The sequence below is a fragment of the Molossus molossus genome, unplaced genomic scaffold (genome assembly GCF_014108415.1).
Source record: "Molossus molossus isolate mMolMol1 unplaced genomic scaffold, mMolMol1.p scaffold_m16_p_15, whole genome shotgun sequence".
Classification (NCBI taxonomy): domain Eukaryota; kingdom Metazoa; phylum Chordata; class Mammalia; order Chiroptera; family Molossidae; genus Molossus; species Molossus molossus.
In genome coordinates, this window is record NW_023425350.1 from 50,766,676 (window position 1) to 50,788,777 (window position 22,102).

The 22,102-nt window shown below is 39.7% G+C and overlaps 1 protein-coding gene across 1 annotated transcript in view; it reads right to left on the bottom strand.

The window, feature by feature from the left end:
* Positions 1 to 21,935, bottom strand: part of GFPT1 (glutamine--fructose-6-phosphate transaminase 1) — a 64,626-nt gene extending 42,691 nt beyond the window's left edge. The window contains exons 1-3 of the mRNA XM_036262705.1: positions 21,752 to 21,935; positions 9,302 to 9,409; positions 3,096 to 3,203 (exon numbers count right to left, since the gene is read on the bottom strand). Of these exons, the coding sequence (XP_036118598.1) occupies positions 3,096 to 3,203; positions 9,302 to 9,409; positions 21,752 to 21,758 (223 nt within the window). The 5' untranslated portion in view covers positions 21,759 to 21,935. The remainder of the gene's footprint in view (positions 1 to 3,095; positions 3,204 to 9,301; positions 9,410 to 21,751) is intronic.
* Between the last annotated feature and the right edge of the window lie 167 nt (positions 21,936 to 22,102).

Here is a 22,102-nt window from a genome sequence, read left to right on the forward strand (position 1 = left end):
GAATAATTAAAGTGACCTAATAAATGATCTCCAGAAAAGTAAACGATACTGTTTATCACTAGTTAACAAGCTAGTAAAAGCAATAAAAGCATCTGACTAGTTTTTTAGGCTAACTATAATTAAAGCAGTATCTCCCCCCACATGCTGGCAAGCAACATTAGAGAGTCTTTAACAAGAGTCTGTAAATTGAATCCATGTCAAGTTCATGGTAATTATCAAAACTATTTATTTCACTGTTGCCATTTATGAAATATGTACCCATATTCCTTATTCGTTAAACTCATAGCTCATTCAGTTCCCAACAGTTCCATGACATCTTTTCTATTCTCCTTAACCTTCAAACCTACCTATATTCCCTCAATTTCCACTTTACTCAGCTTTCTCCCCTCACCTCATAACTGTCTAACTTAGCTTTTCTTCTACCTTTGACTTCCATAAAACCTAACCCCCTACCTGTGCCTTCACCTTTCTAACCTGTAATGCCTCAATAATTTCCTTATTTGCATTCTCTATTTTCCCACCACTTTCATGCCTAAGGCTTTTTGCCCGCTTCAATCCTTTTTTCAGATGTCACTCTTCTCTTTAATAGTTAAACATTTAAATTTGCTGGCAATGATAAAGACTCAAATACCTACATCCAGAGATAACTAAGGTCAACATATAGTCATTTGTGCTTAACATCTTTTTAAAGACATAAAATGTAAAAACAATCTTTAATTTTTGTCACTCCCTAGAAGAGCAGCTCTCCTTCTCCCTGCTTTTGTGCCCCAAACTTCTCTGCCTTTAGTGCCAACGCCATCTAATGACAGTACCTACTCCTCTGTCAATTTCTTCATCTGCAAAATGAAGATGATAATTTCATGGTTTATAACAAGGAATAAATGAGTTAATACACATGAAATACTTACAAGAGTACCTGGAATAGAGAGCAATCAATAAAAGTTAGCTATTCTCATCAAAGTCAGAAGCTACCAATAACCTCTTACTCCACAAATCCAAAGGCCTTTTCTGAGAAGTCTTCCTTCCTTTTTGATTTAACAGGTCAAAAATATTGAAACTTGCTGGGAATAATAATATAAACATCACAAACATCCAAATACCCACACCCAGAGTTTACAAAAGTTAACATCTAACCATGTGTGCTTTAGATCTTTTTTAAGATGCCGTTGATACATCTTTGGTACCCTGCCCATCCCATTCCTCAAGTTGATGAAAAACGTTTTCCACTGTGCCTTCAAACTTCTATTATGCTAATATGTGTTCATAATTTATAGTATTCTTTTGTGGGGGGTTTTTGTTGTTGTTGTTGTTGTTTGTGTTGTTTTTTTTTTGAAGCAGCAAATATTTATTGACAATAATGCTGTAAATCCTGATATGAAAAAGGCTTTTTACCTTGTAGGACATTCAACTTTTTTGTCAATACATATGATATTTTTTTAAACAGTCCTATTCCTTACATATCCTACTCCAGGTCCCCACATGCAGAACCAGATCCAATGCACTCCTTTCAAAAGCTACACATGGTCATTCACTATCATTACAACTTATTATCCCATTCCATTACTGATAGACACAGAGATTGTTTCTAAATTTTGCTGCAGTGAATCTTCTTGTCATGGCTCCTTGTCAACAGTGTTTCTTTCAAGTATATGCTCAAGAGTGGAAGTGCTTGGTCAAAGGGTATAGGCATCGCCCATACAGACACTGCCACATTGTTCTTCAAAGTGGTTTATTAAGAATTCACAATGTGCCCTGGCCGGTTTGGCTCAGCAGTTAGAGCGTCGGCCTGCGGTACGGAGAGACCCGGGTTCGGTTCCCGCTAAGGGCACGTACTTCGGTTGCAGTTTGTCCCCGGCCCTGGTTGGTCGTGCGGGTGGCAGCCACTCGATGTGTCCCTTTCACGTCGATGTTTCTCCCTCTCTCTCTTCCTCTCTCTCCCTCCCACTCTATCTGTACAAAAAATGGAAAAATGTCCTCGGGTGAGGATAAAAAAAAAAAAAAAAAGAATTCACAATGTCTTTAATTTACAATTTCTCCACTACTGTCTGACTTTCCTGCAGGAAAGGAGGAGGTATGTTTCTTTTTTTTTTTTTTTTATCCTCACCCGAGGACATTTTTCTATTTTTTATACAGATAGAGTGGGAAGGAGAGAGAGGAAGACAGAGAGAAAGAGAAACATCGATGTGAAAGGGACACATCGAGTGGCTGCCACCCACACGACCCAACCAGGGCCGGGGACAAACTGCAACCGAGGTACGTGCCCTTAGCGGGAACCGAACCCGGGTCTCTCCGGACCGCAGGCCAACGCTCCAACCGCTGAGCCAAACTGGCCAGGGCAGGAGGTATGTTTCAATGCTGACATTCCACGATAGTGATTCTAGTCACAACCTGCCTTTCTAGCCTCCCACTCATCTACTAATAATGTAGATAAAAGGATTATCTAACCTGAAACCTATATAATTTTATTAACCAATGTCACCCTAATAAATTCTATAGTTTATTTTTAAAAAGGGATATCTACCATTCCATCAACAAACTTGTATTCCCTATTTCTATCCTAAGAAAGGCCCTTCCGCCCTGGCCGGTTTGGCTCAGCGGTTAGAGCGTCAGCCTGTGGTCCAAAGAGACCCAGGGTTCAGTTCCCACTAAGGGCACGTACCTCGGTTGCAGTTTGTCTCCGGCCCTGGTTGGGTTGTGCGGGTGGCAACCACTCGATGTGTCCCTTTAACGTCGATGTTTCTCTCTCTCTCTCCCTCCCATTCTGTCTAAACAAAAAATGAAAAAATGTCCTCAGGTGAGGATAAAAAAAAAAAAAAGGCCCTTCCTCACAAATTATGGCTTCTTCATTTTATAATACTAATTGTGCTCTAAATGCAGTGTAGCTAATTAATTTCCTTCCCTAATTAATACGATAATTTTGGAAGGTCAGGTATATTTTAAAACCAGTATAGACAGACAGTAACATAACTACTTTTCCTCCCTCCCTTCAACATCAAGAATCACTAAATGGGGCCCAAAATATGGGAAGAAAAGTAATTTGGTAAGAAAGGGTGAAGGAAGAAGAAGGGGGACAAAGATAAAACTAAGTACATTACTGTGAACTTCTTCATCCAGTGCTTTTACTTTCCCTTTCTTCTTAATCAGCTGGATTTTGCAGGCATTGGCTTCCCAATCTTTGTCATTGCCTCCATCAACTCCCACACCTAAATCAAGAGGGAAAATAGCACGATTTAAAAACTATTCCTTAGATTATCGAGATAAAGCAAAATGTTTGTTGTTGTTGTTACCGATGTTTCTACCTTTTCCCCCCTAGACACCCTCCTCCCAATCCTGTCCCTACCCCCAGCATTATTTGTATATATCCACTGGTTATGCATATATGTATATAAAGTCTTTTTTGGGTCCATATAAACTTTTGGAGTATTTGTTCTAATTCTGTGAAATATGTCATTGATATTTTAATGGGGATGGCATTGAATCTATAGACTGCTTTGAGTAGTATGGACATTTCAATGATGCTAATTCTTCCATGAACAAGGTACATGATTTCACTTTTTTGTATCTTCCTCTATTTCATTTTTCAATGTCCTATAGTTTTCTGCAAATAGGTCCTTTACTTCTTTGGTTAAGTTTATTCCTAGGCATCGTATTTTTTTTGCTGCAATGGTAAATGGAATTTTTTTTTTTACTTTCTCTTTCTGTGAGTTCATTATTGGTGTATAAGAATGCCATCGATTTCTTGATGTTAATTTTGTATCCTGCCACTTTGCCAAATTCATTTATCAGCTCCGGTAGACTTTTGATGGAATCTTTAGGGTTTTCTATGTACAATATCATGTCATCTGCAAATAATGACATTTTCACTTCCTCTTTTCCAATTTGGATCCCTTTTATTTTTCCTTCATGTCTGATTGCTGTGGCTAAGACTTCCAGTACTATGTTAAATAAGAGTGGTGAAAGTAGGCATCCCTGTCTTGTTCCTGTTCTTAAGAGAAATGCTTTTAGTTTTCACTCATTAAGCACGATGATGGCTATAAGTTTTTCATATATGGCCTTTATTATGTTGAGATGTGATCCCTCTAATCCCACATTGCTGAACATTTTTATCAGAAATGGGTGCTGGATTTTGTTGAATATTTTTTCAGCATCTATTGATATGATCATATGGTTTTTATTTTTCATTTTGTTTATGTGGTATATCACATTTATTGATTTTCGAATATTGTACCAGCCTTGCGTCCCTGGGATGAATCCCACTTGGTCATGGAGAATAATTTTTTTAATGTATTGCTGGATCCGATATGCTAATATTTTGTTAAGCATTTTGGCATCTAAATTCATCAGAGATATTGGCCTGTAGTTTTTTCTCTTTGTAGTGTCTTTATCTGGTTTTGGAATTAGAATTATGCTGGCCTCATAAAACAAGTTTAGAAGTCTTCCTTTTTCTTGAATTTTTTGGAATAGTTTGAGGAGAATGAGTATTAGTTCTTCTTTGAATGTTCAGTAACACTCTTCCGTAAAGCCATCCAGGCCTGGGTTTTTGTTTGGTGGGAGAGTCTTGATTACCTCTTTAATTTCCTTAGTTGTTATTGGTCTGTTCAAGTTTCCTATCTCTTCTCAGTTCAGTGTTGGGAGAATGTGTGATTCTAGAAATTTGTACATTTTGCCAAGATCGTCCAATTGGTTGTCCAGATTGTCTTTTGTTTCTGATTTTGTTTATTTGGGTCCTCTCACTTTGTTTCCTGATGAGTCTGTTTTGTGGGTATTTTTTAGTTTCTATGTCATTTATTTCTGCTCTGATCTTTACTATTTCTTCCCTTCTATTTGCTCTGAGTTTTCCTTTTTGTTTACTTTCTAGTTCTTTATGTTGTAGGGTTAGAAAGTCAATTAGAAAAATTTCTTGTTTCTTGAGGTAGACCTGTAGTGCTACAAACTTCCCTCTCAGTACTGCTTTCACCGAGTCCTATAGATTTTGTGTTGTGTGATCATTTTCATTGGTTTCTAGGAATTTTTAAATTTCTGCCTTGTTCTCCTTGGTATCCCATTTGTTGTTTAATAAAACCCTATTTATCCTCCATGTGTTTGAATGTTTTTACGTGTTTTTGTTGTAATTGATTTCTAGTTTCATGCCATTGTGATCTGAAAAGATGCTTGATATAATTTCAATCTTCTTGAACTTGTAGAGACTTAGTTTGTGTCCTAACATGTGGTCTATCTTTGAGAATGTCCCATGTGCACTTAAAAAGAATGTGAATTTTGTAGTTTTGAGGTGTATTTCTCTGTAGACATCTATTAAATCCATATGATCTAGTGCATTATTTAAGAGTCTTCTGTTTCCTTGTTAATTTTTCGTCTAGAGGATCTATCCAGTGATGTCAGCGGGGTATTGAAGTCCCCTCCCCTGCCGTGATTGTATTGCTGTTGATTACTCCTTTGAAGTCCTCCAGAAGTTTTTTAATATATTTTGGAGCTCCTATGTTGGGCGCATATATGTTTACTAAGGTTGTATCTTCCTGTTGGATAGATCCTTTCAATATTATGTAGTGGCCTTCTTTGTCTGTAGTTATGACCTTCATTTTGAAGTGTATTGCTACCCCAGCTTTTTTTTCCTTTCCATTTGCTTGGAAAGTTTGTTTCCATCCCTTCATTTTCAACCTATATGAGTCTTCTGTTGTGAGGTGGGTCTCCTGTAAACAACATATATATGAGTCATGCTTTCTTATCCATTCAGCAACACTGTGTCTTTTATTCAGAGCATTTAATCCATTTACATTTAAGGTTATTACCAATATGCACTTATTGCCATTTTTGTTCATTATGGTTATGTTCCTCTTCCTATTTCTTCTGCTTATTACAGCAGTTCTTTTAACATTTCTTGCAGTACTGGTTTGGTTCTAATACATTCCCTTAGCCTTTTTTTTTTTGATTGGATAAGAAAGTCATGCTTTCTTATCCAATCAGCTACTCTGTGTCTTTTTATGGGAGCATTCAATCCATTTACATTTAAGGTGATTATTGATATGTACTTATTTATTGCCATTTTTGTTTAGTGTGGTTCTACTTTTCTTCCCATTTCTCCTGCTAATTACAGTCCTTTTAACATTTCTTGCAGTGCTGGTTTGGTGCTAATGTATTCCCTTAGCCTTTTTTTTTTTTTTTTTTTTGGTCTGGAAAGTTCTTTATTTCACCTATTTTGAATGATAGCCTTGCTGGACAGAGTAGTCTTGGATTCAGATCCTTGTTCATTACCTTGATTACTTCATGCCATTCCCTTCTGGCCTGTGGTGTTTCTGTTGAGAAGTCAGCTGATAGCCTTATGGGCTTCCTTTGTAGGTAACCTATTGCTTATCTCTTGCTGCCTTTAGGATTCTTTGTCTTTAATGTTTGGCATTTTAATTATTATGTGTCTTGGTGTGGGCCTTTCTGGGTTCTTCTTACTTGGGGCTCTCTGTGCTTTTTGAACTTGAATGCCTTTTTCCTTCACCAAGCTAGGGAAGTTTTCTGTCACTATTTCTTCAAATACATTCTCTAGCCCTTGCTCTTTTTCTTCTTCTTCTGGCATTCCAATAATGCAGATGTTGTTATGTTTCACATTGTTCCTCAGTTCTCTTAGGCAGTCTTCCTATTTATTCATTGTTTTTTCTTTGGTTTTCTGATTGGGTGACTTTTCTGCCCTGTCTTCTGATTCACTGATTCGGTCCTTGGTTTCCTCTACTCCGCTGGATATTGCTTCCAATGTGTTCTTTATTTCTGCTATGTCATTCTTCACTTCCAACTAGTTGGTTTTCAATGTTTCTACACCATTACTCATGCTGTTGAGCTTCCTCATTACCATCAGTCTGAACTCCACCTTACTTAACTGCATTTCATTTATCTCATCTTCAGTAGAGTTCTCTTGTTCTTTCATTTGGGATTTGTTTCTTTGTTTCACCATTCTGACTGTTTCAGTGGGTTTAGGAGCCTGCCAAATTTTCCCTGCGGGTGTTGGTGTTCCACCGATTGTGGTTCCCTCTACTGGGTTTGGATGAGTGTGGGAGGACCCACATAAACACCATTGTCAAGTCTTACTTTCCTGGGTAGATTCGCAGGCCAATTAAACGTTCAGTTTTCCTCTAGCTTTTGCCTGCTAGCTGTTAGTCTCAGTTACCTGATGAGCCTTGGGTTGTAACCCTCACCTGAATGAAAAAATCCCTCAGGTGTTCAGGGTAAGAGGATTTCCAGTGGGTGGGGCAGATGCTTGCTGACTGTCTCTAGCTGCTGATCAGCCTCAATTTTCATTTCTCTGGCCTGGCCCAGTGGTGTTAAATTCCTGAGGGAGGGGCTGTTGCTTCTCCCCAGGGCTCTGGGAAGGGGCTTTTTGAAAAATATGGCTTCTGCCCTACGAAGGGAGTGATTCAGCACAAAACTCCCAGTGCCCTCCCAGTTCAAACTTCTGAGTCTCTCCATGTAGTTCCAGTCCAGTCTGCCCTCCCTGTGCCGGAGCCCAAGGTGAGTTGCTGTAGTTAATTCAGTGCTCTGTCCCAGCACTCTGCACTGTAGAGCTGGCTTGGGATTTTAACCCCGAGGTAACTGCTCATAGCTAAAACAGTTGCTGTCCATGGGCCCCCTGCCCACCCTCTCACACCTCGCTGTTGCTCCAGGCTCAATTTGGTGACCTCTTTCCATTCCTGGTTATATGGGATCCCTTCAGCTGCTTTTCTGTTGGTTTTTCCTGATGATTTGTCTTTACTTGAGTTGTAATTCCAGTTTGGTCCTGGGAGACAGTCTGTGTAGCTTCCATTCACTCTGCCACCATTGTAGAATCTGGTCCAAATTTTCTGTCACTATAGAGTTCCTATACAGTGTTCTGGAGAATTTTAGCCCTCAGTTCGATCAGTGGTTTATATTAAGGCTCTCGTCTGGTTCTACATATAACTTGCTGCAGTGTGGTACAGGAAAGTCACTTAGGCCCTTTATGAAGGGGATGATAGCCTCAAAGAGTGCTGAGCTCATTCATGGAAGCACCATTATGCTTTTAAGTGCCTGTCCAGCCTGGAAGTTGTTCCAGTGAGGCCATGAGAACGCAGAGAACGCACCATGGTGTGATGTGTCATTTCCTGAGGCAGGCAGCAGGGAGCGCACGAAGACCGTGTGATGGGGGCACCGGAACCCAAGGCTGCAGGCGGCAATGAGACTTCTGGGGTTTCAGCCAACCTCGTGAGGGCGTGGGTGGGGAAGGGGGCAGTTGTTGGGGGCAGAGAGAGGCTCTTTACACAGGAGCCAAGGAATTAGGATCAGCTTGTTATACACTACTCATAAGCTCTGGGAAATGAATTAAAATATTTTCACCAGCCCAGCTGGTGTAGCTCAGTGAACTGAGCTGCATCCCGTGAACTGAGAGATCCCGATCCTATTCGTGGTCAGGGTACATGCCTGGGTTTCGGGCTTGATCCCCAGTATGAGGAGTGCAGGAGGCAGCTGATTGATGTTTTTCTCTCACATTGGTGTTTCTCTCTCTCTCCAGAAAATCAATAAAAACATATTTAAAAAAAAAAGAAAAAAAACACCTTGGGTACTCAGTTGCTAATGAGCTTCCCTGGTAGACAACATTTCACACAAACTGTCACAATTTGCTAGGGGAATTAAGAGTACCTAGTGAGACTCCACTGGGAGAGAAACCTTAGAAGTTTGTACCAGGCTTTCTCCAGACTTCACCCCTGTGCCTTTTCTGATTTTGCTTTGTTTTCCTATGTTTTAATAAGTCATAGCCATGAGTACAATTATATGCTGAATCCTTCCAGAAAATCATCAATCTGAGGTTGGTCTTGGGGACTCCAATATAGTTAAGGGAAGAAGCTAGAGTGGAACATAAAGTTGAGAAAAGGTTATTTTTATTTGCTTTGTTGTGTATTTAAGGTAGAAGACTCTTAAGCAAGTTTATATACCAAAAGCCTGGAATACCTGGAGAAAATTAAATTGAATTTATAGAAAAGAAAAAAAGAATAATTTATAGAATAAGGCCTATAGAATAAGATCTTTGTTCTACCAACCATAAAAATGTCCCAAATAATTTGTTTTTACAGTAACATTTTTAACAAAATAAGGTACCTATAAGAAGCAATACTCTACCACAAATAATAATACTGTTGAAATTACATAAACAAACCCTTTAAACAGGATAAAAGACAAAAATTCTTCAGATTTTAGATTTGCCCAAAACAAAACAAACGTTATTACAGAATCCAGTCACCTAAAACAAAAACTTTTCCACTTAGATTCAAAATTCATGAAAAACCCATCATATTTTTTTAAAAGGAAATACCAGCAGAATCATATCCTCTGTATTCCAGTCTCTGAAGGCCTTTGATTAGGGTCTCTAAGATTTCTCGTCTTGTGCGAGGGACATGGTAGTTTAAGTAAGCAAATATACCTGCAAAAAAAAATAACAAATATTTTATTTAAAATTCTGCCTAAAGAATAAAAATTAACATAATTATGACAAAATCTTAATTTGCATTATGTCTAAGATGTGCAAAAATGTGAAGCTAGAGTCCATCTTTAAAAGAAAAATAACCCTGGCCAGTTTGGCTCAATAGTTAGAGTATCAGCCCACGGTCCAGAGAGACCTGGGTTCGGTTCCTGCTAAGGGCATGTACCTCGGTTGCAGTTTGTCCCCGGCCCCGGTTGGGGTTGTGCGAGTGGTGGCCACTCAATGTTTCTCTCTCTCTCTTCCTCCCTCTCTCCCTTCCACTCTATCTAAAGATGAATGCAAAAAATGTCCTCGGGTGAGGATAAAAATTAAATAAATAAAAGAAAAAAATAAAAGAAAAATAAGTCCTCACTTCAACTTATCTAAATGCAGTGAAACTTTTTCAAAGGAGGATTTCTCATTTATAAAAGACTGAAGTACATATTTCAAAATAAATGTTTATTTTTTTCAAAGCAACTTATAAGGGTGGTCACTTATCTTCCATCACTGCCATTTTGCCAAGTGAACTTAAATTTTAAAAAACTAACCAATCAACAAATTTGTGGCTTATGTTTTAAATAGTGAGCATCATATTTAAAGAAAAGCATTTCCTGAAGTAAGTATTTTAAGCTACATATGGGCCCTACAAAACTATGCTGATGAAATAATTTTTCTTACTTCCAATGACCATGTTATTAATAACATTTAGGAAAGATCATTTATAAATACCAAAGATGTGAAAAATACTACCTAAATAATCTAATAATAGGGGGAAATATTAATACATACATATATATATTATACATATACATAATCATGTTAAAAGAAAATGGCTTGAATCACTTGTTCACCAGGTGCTAGCTAACAACAAATAACTGCAATACATGTTTACATCTCTTGAGAATTCATAGGAAAAGCAATAATCTGGAAAAGCAAAACTAGAAATAAAAGAACTAGCTCATGTGAACTGAACAAGGCAAACAAAGAAGTAGTAAACAGAACACAGGCAAAGAATATCCACATTTTAGGAAGAACAGGAATGGAAATTATCCTGAGGCCTTCCAAGATTGTGTTTTGGCCAAGGTGGTGAGCACTGAAGACCAGAATATGAGGAAATATAAGTTCAAGTTGCTTATTTATAAAAGAATTTCCTTTTTCTTATATTACACTATAATGCCACTGCATCATTAAGGAATAAAATTAATTCTGTGTAGTAGAACTCCAAAATGACTGGTCTTTATTTCCATTTGAAAAGATCTCCTTGTTTCTATAAATAGCTTGGTCCTATTGAAGCCTTACAGCACACAAAAATACCACATTGTTAATATCCAACAAAAAAGCCGTAATAGTCCTGGCCGGTTCTGCTCAGCGGTTAGAGAGTCGGCCTGTGGACCACTGAGTCGTGGGTTCGATTCCGGTCAAGGGCAGATACCTCACTCAGTCTGGGTTCCTCCGGGCCCTGGTTGGAGTCCTGCAGGAGGCAACTAGCTGATGTGTCTCTCTGACATCGATGCTTCGCTCTCCCCCCCCCCTCCCTCCCTCTCACTCCCTCCCACTCTATCTGAAGAAAATAGAAAAATGTCCTCGGGTGAAGATTGTGACTGTTGGATAAACTAATAAAATTTACTCAACATGTTAGCTCATAAACAAATACTCTTGCAAGAAAGTACCCTTTTGATGAAGAAACCCTGAAAATTCTTTTCACTCATATGTGTCCCCAAAGCTTTCCACTATACCACCCTGCCTCAGCTTCCCCTTCTGTTAAATGAATGAGTTTGACTAAGAGATGGTAAAATAGTTTTCACATCAAGTACCAACAAATTATTAACTGGTAGTGGCTGGCTATAGAGAACACCACTAAAAAGGAGTCAATGGCCCCATTTCTTAAACAGGAAGGAAAGCCATGATTGATTAACAACATCTATTTCCTGGGGAGTGATAGCATAAGGCGACACTTAAGAGTATTTACAGCCTGGCTAGAGTGGCTCAATGATTGAATGTCAACCCATGCACCAAGAAGTTGTCAGTTCGATTTCTGGTCAGGGCACATGCCCAGGTTGTGTGCCAAATCCCCAGTGGGGGCATGCAGGAGGCGGCCAATCAATGTTCTCTCTCATTGATGTTTCTATCTCTCTCTCCCTCTTCCTTCCTCTCTAAAAATCAATAAAGAAAAAAAAGTATTTACAGTCCCCTCCAACTCAATGTTGATTTCTGAGAATTCTTCTCTGATTGCTTTAGAGACTTCCCTGATGATTTTGACATTTTTTTCCTACTGAGACCTTTTATTTGCACATATGCATTATATCCCTAGAAAAAGATTTTCTACCGTGTATGTGTTGTTGTTGTTGTTGTTGTTGTTGTTGTTGTTAATCCTCACCTGAGGATATTTCTCCATTGAATTTTAGAGAGTGGAAGGAATGGAGGGGGAGAGAGAGAGAAAAACATCGATGTGAGCTTGCCTCCTGCAAGACCCTGACCACGACCCTGATGAGGCTGGGGCCAGGGATCAAACCCTGCAACCCAGGTACATGTCCTTGACCAGAATTGAACCTGCAACCCTTTGGTCTGTGGGCAGATGCTCTAACCACTGAGCAAAACTGGCCAGGACCTTGTGTGTTTTCACCTTGCTTCTTCATGGTCCATGATGTCAGCTGAGGTTGTCACTATAATAAAACCAAACTGCCAGCAGGAGCAGGTTGTTCTGCCATTTTTCTAGATCTTTGAGTTGCACGTCAGATATGGAAATGATTATTCCACACTTGTTTAACCTGCCCATAAGGTTCATAATTTTACTAGCTCTGTGATCATCAATAATTTCAAATTCACCAACGTAACCATGCTTCATCATCACATTTAGAAAGTGGACGTGACTATGGAGCATATTATCAAAAAAATATCTTTTATACCTGATTTGTTCCTTCTGGGATATAATAAAGGTATATACCTCACATTTGATTATATCTCATAAGTCTCTCTGAATCCCTACTGCCCTGTTTTCCCCAAGATGCTGACATACAGACCGTCTGGAGCATAATTTCTTGTTGAATAGCTCAGATTCTGACTGTGCCTAATTGTTTCTACACAGTGTGATGTAACCATTTCTCTATTCCTTGTATTTTCTATAAACTGGAAGACAGATCTAAGTTAGGTTAAAAATTTGGGGGAAGAATTATTCACAAGTAGGTATGTATTTTTATATTGTCTGTGGTCCTCTATTAATAATGCTAAGAGTCCAGCCAGTGTGGCTCAGTGGTTGAGCATCGACCCATGCACCAAGAGGTCACCAGTTCGATTCCTGGTCAGGACATATGCCAGGTTGTGAGCCCGATCCCCAATGGGGGGCACACAGGAGGCGGCCAATCAATGTTCTCTTTCATCGATGTTTCTACCTCTCTCTCCCTCTCACTTCCTCTCTCTCTAAAATCAATAAAGTGGGGAAAAAAAGAATAATGCTAAGATTCATCACTAAGGTAAAGACAAAGACAGTCATTCAGCCTATGATATTCTGAAAGCACATGCAAAATACTTTCTAGGGCTTTAGATATTGACAGCATTGATTTTTAAGACATTCATATTTTCTTTCTTTGTAATCCATATAATAACAGTGCATTTCCCAATCACTGGCACCTTAAATGAAATACCATATACCAAATTCCAATTCAAAACCTGCCCCTTTTTTGAGATAAGAAGCACTATTATTCCCAATAATCATTACTGTCATTTTTTGGTTCACTATTGCAACAAAGAAAAGGAAAAGAGGAGAAATGGGGAAAAAGTGGGAGCCGTATTTCTCCTTACATAACTGGGCAGGAACTGGAAGGAAGAAAAGGATGACACACACAGAGAAATTTTCTAAGATCAAAGTAATAGACCTGGGAGAAAGAAGAAGGGGGATTAATCTAAGTCATCCCTGGTTAAGAAAATGGAAGATAAAGAGATGGAATCTGCCAGTTTTACACAGCAGCTCCTTAACAGCACTGATGACCCAAGACAGTCCACCTGTTAGAATTAGTGGGTTATCTGTAATCTTGGGAAGGCTGGGAAAAAATAATGGCAAATAACAGCCTATTAGGCATGCAGGGCATGTTTTCAAGGGAGGCATTCTTAACTCAAAATAGTGCTTATTAGAGTAGAAATCACTAGATTGATTGATCCCTTTTCCAGGTCTTTGACTTGTCTTCTCAAATGTACCAATAAACAGTTCTACTTAGGGCAGCGGTTCTCAACCTTCCTAATGCCGCGACCGTTTAATACAGTTCCTCATGTTGTGGCGACCCCCAACCATAAAATTATTTTCGTTGCTGCTTCATAACTGTAATTTTGCTACTGTTATGTCTTAGACGACCCCTGTGAAGGGGTCGTTCGACCCCCAAAGTGGTCGCAACCCACAGGTTGAGAACCGCTGGCTTAGGGTAACTACAAAAGCCTAAAAAGTAGCCTCCACTCTTCAGTAACTGCCCCAATACCACACAAAGTAGTTGTATGGAACATAGAAGATTTTCTATTCCCAAACCACCATGTGCTTCCAAAGCATAAGTTTTCTTATTAATGTAACATACTTAGACTAAATATCTCCCTAACTGAAGCAGATGCTTGCACCTAACAGGCATCATTCTCAGAAAATGGTAACTTAAATTCAATGACATGAAAGCGCTTATGAGTACCTTGCTTAACAAATATTCAGACATGACCTGGATCATAGACTTGACACATCTGGTTGAAAGCAAATTAGTTGTAAGTAAAGATTATTAAACCTTATTAAAATGAAAACCGAATACAACTTAGCTGACTAATCAAATTATTAAAGTTCCTATGCCTGGTTGAATTTATGTCCTTATGAATATGAAATTTTACTTCTACTTATTTTTTCACTTGGCAACTTCAGTATTTTGAGTTCATAGACAACAGAACTCATCAGTGTTAAATGTTCATATTCACTCTCTAAATTTTATACTTTCTGAATCAAAATCCATCTATGATACTAATTAGGTTTCATTAAAAAATTTTCTTATAACACAACTTTACAAGTTATTTCATCATCATTACTAAAGATTCAAATTACACAAAGGCTCCAGAATGAATTGTGAAAATCTCCTATTTCTATATCCACATAGGGAAGATAACCAACATTAATTCAATACACATTGTCCCAATTCTTCAGCTATGAATGTTTCTACATAAATGAACCTAGATGTATGTGGCTTTAAAGGGTTTTTTTAACACATAAATTTGATGACACTATATATATTGTTCTGTACTTTTTTCTTACTTAAGATGTTTAGATTGTTCTATGTCAGTACAACACATTTACCCTATTCTATTTAATGGCTGCATACCAGTCCATAATAGTCATACTTTACCTGACCATTTCCCTACTGAGGTATTCCTATCTCTTTGAAATTATAAACAACACTGCAATTAAGGTTATCACATCAACTAAATATTTGTCATAAAACACAGTCAATACTACTATAATTGTGGAGGCCATTTAACAAGATCCACTTAGAAGATGAAATATTATAAGATAAAGTTTTCTACATTCCTAAAAACACAAAGTAAAAATTATATGAAGTGACACAATAAGAAATTTCAATTATTTATGTGTTTTCTAATTGTTTAAGTATTTTTCCAGTTTACAAAATGCTGGTTCAAGTGTCCCCTACTTTGTTGTAAATAGATGTTGCCACTGGAAGAAGCTCCATAACACCTCTCTTGCACATTTAACATTCTGGAACTTGAAGCACTGTTTAGACCCTAACATCTCTAGTTATACTATCCCTCATAGTCTACCTATATCATCATCTTTCTTGAGAAAAAGCATGTACTTCCTGCTCACAAATCTTCAAATGTTTCATCTCACCCACTTCTCTCTGATCGATCACATCTAACCAGTTTTTCATTACCTCCCAAGCCAGCTCTTACTCCTGCATCCCTGATACCCTTACAGTGAGGTCCATCCACCCATTTCAGAATGGCCCTCCCGACCTGGCCAGTTTGGCTCAGCAGTTAAAGCATCAGCCCTCAGACCAAAGAGTCTTGGGTTCGATTCTAGTCAAGGGCACATACCTTGGTTGCAGTTCGGCCCTGGTTGGTGTCATGAGGGAGGCACCCAGTCAATGTCTCTCTTACGTCAATGTTTCTCTCTCTCTCTCTCTCTCTCTCCCCCCCCCTTCCTCCCTCCCTCCCTCCCTCCCTCCCACTATCTATCTGAAGATAAATGTAAAAATATCCTCGGGTGAGGATTAAAAAAATAAAATAAAATAAAATAAAAAATGGCCCTCCCAACTGCTGACCAATCTTGTTAATTCATAGTCAAACTTTCCAACTTTCCCCCAGATATTTTTCTAAACTCTAGAATCTAAACTACTCTCAAATTCCCATTTCTCTCTTCCCAGCCTCTTTCTCAGTTTGGTAGATTCTCACTTTATAGAACTGAAGTCTTCATCTACATTGTAACAGTATAATACCCAATATACTCTCTTATTCTTCCTTACAAACTCAAAACAGAGAAACATATTCTATATACCACTCCCTGAACCAGCCTCTCCTACTCATAACTGTTGATAAGTGTGAAGGAGAGATTGTTCTGTGAGGCGACTGCTGTCTGTCCTGCAAAATGCACCCAGACTGCTTTCTGCAAACCTCCCTTACAGACTGATTGCAATTAATGTTCACTCTGACATAAATCAGCACCCTTCCCTTGCCTGCTGCTATGTGCTAGTTCCTTTAAAAGGTTGTTGCCCTGACCTGGTCAACGTAATTTCTGTACCTGGTAGCACTCATATACTATTACCCGTGACTATCCCCCCCACTTTTACCCTATATCATTCTTTGGCACCTGCCAAGTGGCACAAGGATCCATTTCGTTTTGCAGTCACCCAAGACATGCCTTGTATGTAAAATTCCCTTAATAAACTCTATTAATTAAGATTGGAGTGGCCAGACTCTTTCTTCAGTCTTTCCCTGCCCTCCACTTATGGAAGTAGATTTTCAGTCTCGTAGTCTTTCCCCGGGTCTGTGTGTACTAACATTAAGTGATTCCTCAACTTTGTAAATATAGAACTTTTTGTTAAGATCAAAATATTGTGCCCTGGCAGTTTGCTCAGTGGTTAGAGCGTCGGCCTGCAGTCCAGAGAGACCCGGGTTTGGTTCCCACTAAGGGCATGTACTAGGTTGCAGTTTGTCCCTGGCCCTGGTTGGTTGTGTGGGTGGCAGCCGCTCGATGTGTCCCTTTCACTTCGATGTTTCTCTCTCTCTCTCTCTCTCTCTCTCTCTCTCTCTCTCTCTCTCTCTCTCTCTCTTTCTCCCTCCCACTCTATCTGTACAAAAAATGGAAAAATGCCCTCAGGTGAGGATAAAAAATATATATCTATTGTGAGGATCCTATACAACAGTGGGTTGAAATTTTCTTATCCAACTTTTATTCAATTTAAAGACAATGCTTAGATGTGCTAGCCAGTTTGGCTCAGCAGTTAGAGCACTGGCCCACAGACCAGAGAGTCCTGGGTTCTGTTCCCGCTAAGGACACGTACCTCAGTTGCAGTCTGCAGTTCCCACTAAGGGCACGTACCTCGGTTGCAATTTGTCCCCGTCCCAGTAGGGGTTGTGTGGGTGGCAGCCAGTTGATGTGACTCTCTCACACCAATATTTCTCTCTCTCTTCCTCCCTCTCTCCCTCCTGCTCTATCTGCAGGTAAATGTAAAAATGTCCTTGGCTGAGGATAAAAAAATAAAGACAATGCTTAGAATATGAATCAATCAATGGATACCTTGTAATAATGCCCTGTCATAACTTCACAGCTCATAGGTCAGGGACCATAGCTCTAGAACTCAACTTTTCAACTCTATCAGAGACCTCAGTTCCACAACATTTCCTCCTTTATTGGCATACTTGCTCTCCTCTTCAACACGAATTCAGGTCCTTCTGCTTTCATATATGCATCTAATGATTTTGTTAATGCAATGAACTTCTCTCTGCAGTATTAAACATCAATGACTTTCTTCTACTTTTGCAGACTCTGTCCAAAGCAATACTGCTTTGGAACTCTTTTACCTCTAACCACTAGCCTTTGGCCTCTTTTCCTGGCACTTCTGTTTCTTCTTTCAAACATGCTGGCAGTATTTCTCAATTTATTTCTGACTCCATTGACTGTTGGGTTAAATATGCCATCAATATCTTTCCCAATGCACTAGTTCTCTACCAGCTGGCACTATTCCTCAACATAAAAGTCCCGCCCCATAATCTAGAATGTTCCTGGCCTAACCAGTCTCTGAATTTCTATTCATTCCACTTGGGGTCTATAACATGGCAATGAACAAGGACTGTGTATTATCACCTACACCTGTTGCATGTGTATTGTTTCCTCAAATCAGACAACAATTCCTTAAAGGCAATTTCCTTATTTCAATCATCTCTCCAAAGGGCAGAGTGCCAAATATAAAACCATCACTTCAAATATGTTCTAATACTTTCTAGGGACCTAAAATGTAGTCAAAAATTCCCAAAGCACAAAAAGAGAACAGTATTTTGCAGTATGCTAAATTGGGATGAGGGGAAAGAAAGGTTCCATAATTAGAGGTTTAAGAAATACTGGTTACAGGTTAACAGGTTTATTTGTGGATCTTCCTAGAACCTTTAGTCTTGCTAAGTGCAAATCTCCAAAAGCAGAATTTCCCAAATCTGTGTGTTATAAAACTCTTTTCCACCTTTTATTGCTTATTACTAGCACCTATTAACTTCTCCCTTTCCAGGAAAAACAATTAAGGAAATACTTATTAAGCAATTAATTATTTTCTTTCACAATTACTTTATATCCAGTATAATTTTTAAGGATACGTTAATAGTACTGGTTTTATGAATCATCCTTGCAGCAAGCCTCAGCATCCCTCAATTACCCCTGAAGTCATTAGACAGTATAATCACAAAAAACTTTTTAAGGATTCATTTCAGGATAATTTTAAATTGCAGCTCCTTTACTGATTTTAAATATAACCTCATTTAAAAAATTATACTTATATACACCATCATTTATTTTTAAAAAAACAGCCCTGGCCGGTTCAGCACAGCGGTTAGAACATCGGCCTGCGGTCCAGAGAGACCCGGGATTGGTTCCCGCTAAGGGCACGTCCTTCGGTTGCAGTTTGTTCCTGGTCCTGGTTGGTCGTGTGGGTGGCAGCCACTCGATGTGTCCCTTTCACGTCGATGTTTCTCTCTCTCTCTCTTCCTCTCTCTCCCTCCCACTCTACCTGAACAAAAAATGGAAAAATGTCCTCCGGTGAGGATAAAAAAAAGAAAGAAAAAAAAACAGTAAAAACTGTTAAAAGATGTGGGTAGCTTTAGCAACTTGACAATCTCTCACTAAAGCCAAAGGTAAAAACAACTAAAAAAGAACAAAGCGTAGTCCAACAAACTAAGAATAAGAGAAAGATAAAATAAATTTGATAAATAGACATGCTATTCTTCTCTGGGAGATTCATAACACTTATTAGCACATTAAAGGCTCTAATGCCTGGTTGGTGTGGCTCACTGGTTGAGCATCGACCCATGCACCAAGAGGTCACCGGTTCGGTTCCCGGTGTGGCACATGACCATGTTGTGAGCCCGATCTGGGGCATGCAGGAGGCAACCAATCAATGTCCTCTCTCATTGATGTTTCTGTCTCTCTCTCTTCCTCTTCCTTTCTCTCTCTCTAAAAATAAAAAAATAAAATAAATAAAATTTAAAAAAAAGGTTCCAAGAAGCCCTCCAATTAAAAAAAAAAAAAAAAAAAAAAGAGGCAGTTCAACATAGTTTAACCTGTTGCTCCCCAAATTTACTTGACCACGGAATCTTTTTTTTTTTCTGATGAACACTTATTAACATCCCAATTCAACCTGCTAAACATTGCAACAGTTTTATCAGTAGAAAAATGCATATCAAAGGATCACTAGCCCTCATTCTTCTAGTTCAACATTTTGCAATGTTGAAGCAAAATGACCTTTTTAAAAAATCTGAATAGTCAACAGGTAATCAGAAGGTAAATCTCTAAATTTTCCCATCTAATCCCACTCCCTACCCAATTTCTCTGCCTCGTCATTTTATTTCAATGATTAAGATGTGGGAGGAAAATAAAGACAAACTTTTGTCTTAACAGTTAACCTTTATAATTTACATTAGAGTGATTAAATTCTAGACCATATTCCAGATCATACAAAACTGAGGTCTGGATAGAGTTAAAAGCAGAACTTCAAAAATGCCTCAAATACTAGTTCTTTATTGTTTATAACCTGTGTGTTTCCTCAGCAATAAAACTGTGGAATGGGGATGCTGGCTAAGTGAAAACTCTCAACATCTAGTCTCCACCCTAAAAGCCTCACTCTACTCTGCACCTTTTCTAAACCAGATCAGATTTTTTTTTTTCTTTTATAGTACATACTTTGACTTTCTTTATCCCGAAACAAGATGAATAAGCAACCAGAAAACCAGGTACTTTACAAGGTTCACACCTCTTCATTCAGGAACAGTTAATTACCAAATAAATCGCACTGGGGATCAACCAGTTTGCATATTCACTATTTCACAGCTCCAAACTAAAGGATGTGTTCTTGCCAAGCCACTCTACTAGCTAGACATAGCAAAAGTATATCTGATGCTAAAGTCAGCTCAACTCTAATAATTTCAGAAAGCTATTTATAGGTTTTCTGTTTTTTTTTTAACCTACTCTAAATTTAAACTGCTCCTCTTTTTCAAAAGCTGAAATTAGCATAAAGTTAAATACAGAAAAAAATATACACTAATGAGAACATGTCACCTCCTGTTCAGTTCTTGCAAAAGGCTACAAAGAATAAGTGTCCCAGATAGTTTCAATTCTATTACAATCATATCTCCCTTTAAAAAGTGGGTTTGTTTTTTGCTTTTTTCCTTTTAGGAGTAAAGTCAGTTGTAAATTTCAATAAGAAAGGTAAGGACACAGTTCTTTTTTAAAATTATGTTTTTATTGATTTTTATTTTTTTTTTGGAGAGAGAAGGAGGGAGGAAGAGAGAGAAACATCGATGTGAAAGAGAAACATGGACTGGCTGCCTCCTGCACGCCCCCTACTGGGGATGGAGCCCACAACCCTGGCATGTGCCGACTGGGAATCAAACCAGGACCTCTCAGTCCATGGGACCGACGAATCTCAATCCACTGAGCCACATTGGCTGGACAGGATACAAATCTTTATACTGACAATGGCCAAGTTAATACCAATTTTAGTGCATATCAGTCATTTCAGATATAATTCAGGCCATTCCTTTTAGCAAACACTTTTCGGTAATATTAAAACTAAGTCTCACCCTGGCGAGTTTTGCACAGTGGTCAGAGCACTGGCCCTTGGACCACAGAGTTGCGGGTTGAATTCTTGTCAAAGGCATACCCCCTGGTGGAGTACACCCCCAGCCCTGGTCAGGAGGCAACCACCTATGTTTCTCTTTCTCCCTCCCTCCTTCCCACTCTATCTGAAAATCAATGGAAAAATATCCTCAGGTAAGAATTTAAAAAAAAAAAAAAAACTAACTCTCAAAACATAGAATAAAAGGGCCTAACTTTATGTTCTACCTGATCAGGTAAAACGTTCGCTAAAGGTAGACTACTATTTTTCCTAGATGTTTTGAATGGATGCACAAGCAAGTGGTAAAGGATGTATGTTCGATCGCCTTGGTCACTTCCGAGCCTCTTCCACCAGAGGGTGGAGTCTAAACCCATTCACCAAGTTATTGATGAGCAATGGTTTCTGTTGAGACAGGGGATGGAAGATCATGTGTAATGCCATTGTCCTAGCTCTAGTTATAGTTCTGTGCTCTACTGGGCCTGACGGAAAGACAGTAACTACAAATAAATATTTTCAAAAGGTAAATCCTAGAAGAATGCAAGTTCAGCTCCGGAGACCTCCGGAGTGATGTTCCACAGGTTGCCTCATTCACCTGGTGGACTCTTGTGAAAACACCCCGGTCCGCACTTCAGTTCCCTCAGCCCTCTCTCCTTTTCCCATACAAACATTTCTCTTCCCTCTTGGTTCTGGTCCCTGCACCAAGCCGCCCCCTGCGCTCCCCCAGATCCTCTACGGCCGCCCGTCCCCCTCTCAGGTACCCTCCTAAGTCCACCACACCCCTCCAGCTCGCAGAGGCCGCCCCCCACCCCCACCCCCTTGCCCCTAGCACACGCACCCTCCCATCTGACTTCGCAACCTCCACATTCCTGCTCCGGCCGGCGCCTCAGGCCTCAGTAGCGCCCGCACCACACCCGAGCACCGCCCCGCAACACGCCCCCCGCCCATGGCCCCTTACCGCACATGATGCAGGAGGCTCGGTCGGCAAGGCGCGTGGTAAGCGGCTGACGAGATCGGGAGCACACGAGAGCCTGTGGGGCTACCGGCAGGCTTGGAGACAGGGGAGGTAACCGACACGACTCCGTCGAGGATGCGACAGCCGAGGTAACGACTGCTTTCTTGGCCTCCCCGACTCGCCAGCAACTGCCTCCCGGCCCCGCCTCTCGGCGCGCACCGCGCCGCCGCCGCTGCCACCGCTGCTGCCGCCCGCAAGTCCCATTGGGCTGCGTCTGCGCCGCTCACGCGCAGATCCCGCCTCCCGAGCCGCCCCGCCCACGAGCCCACGCAGGCGCTGGCCTGCTGGCAGCGA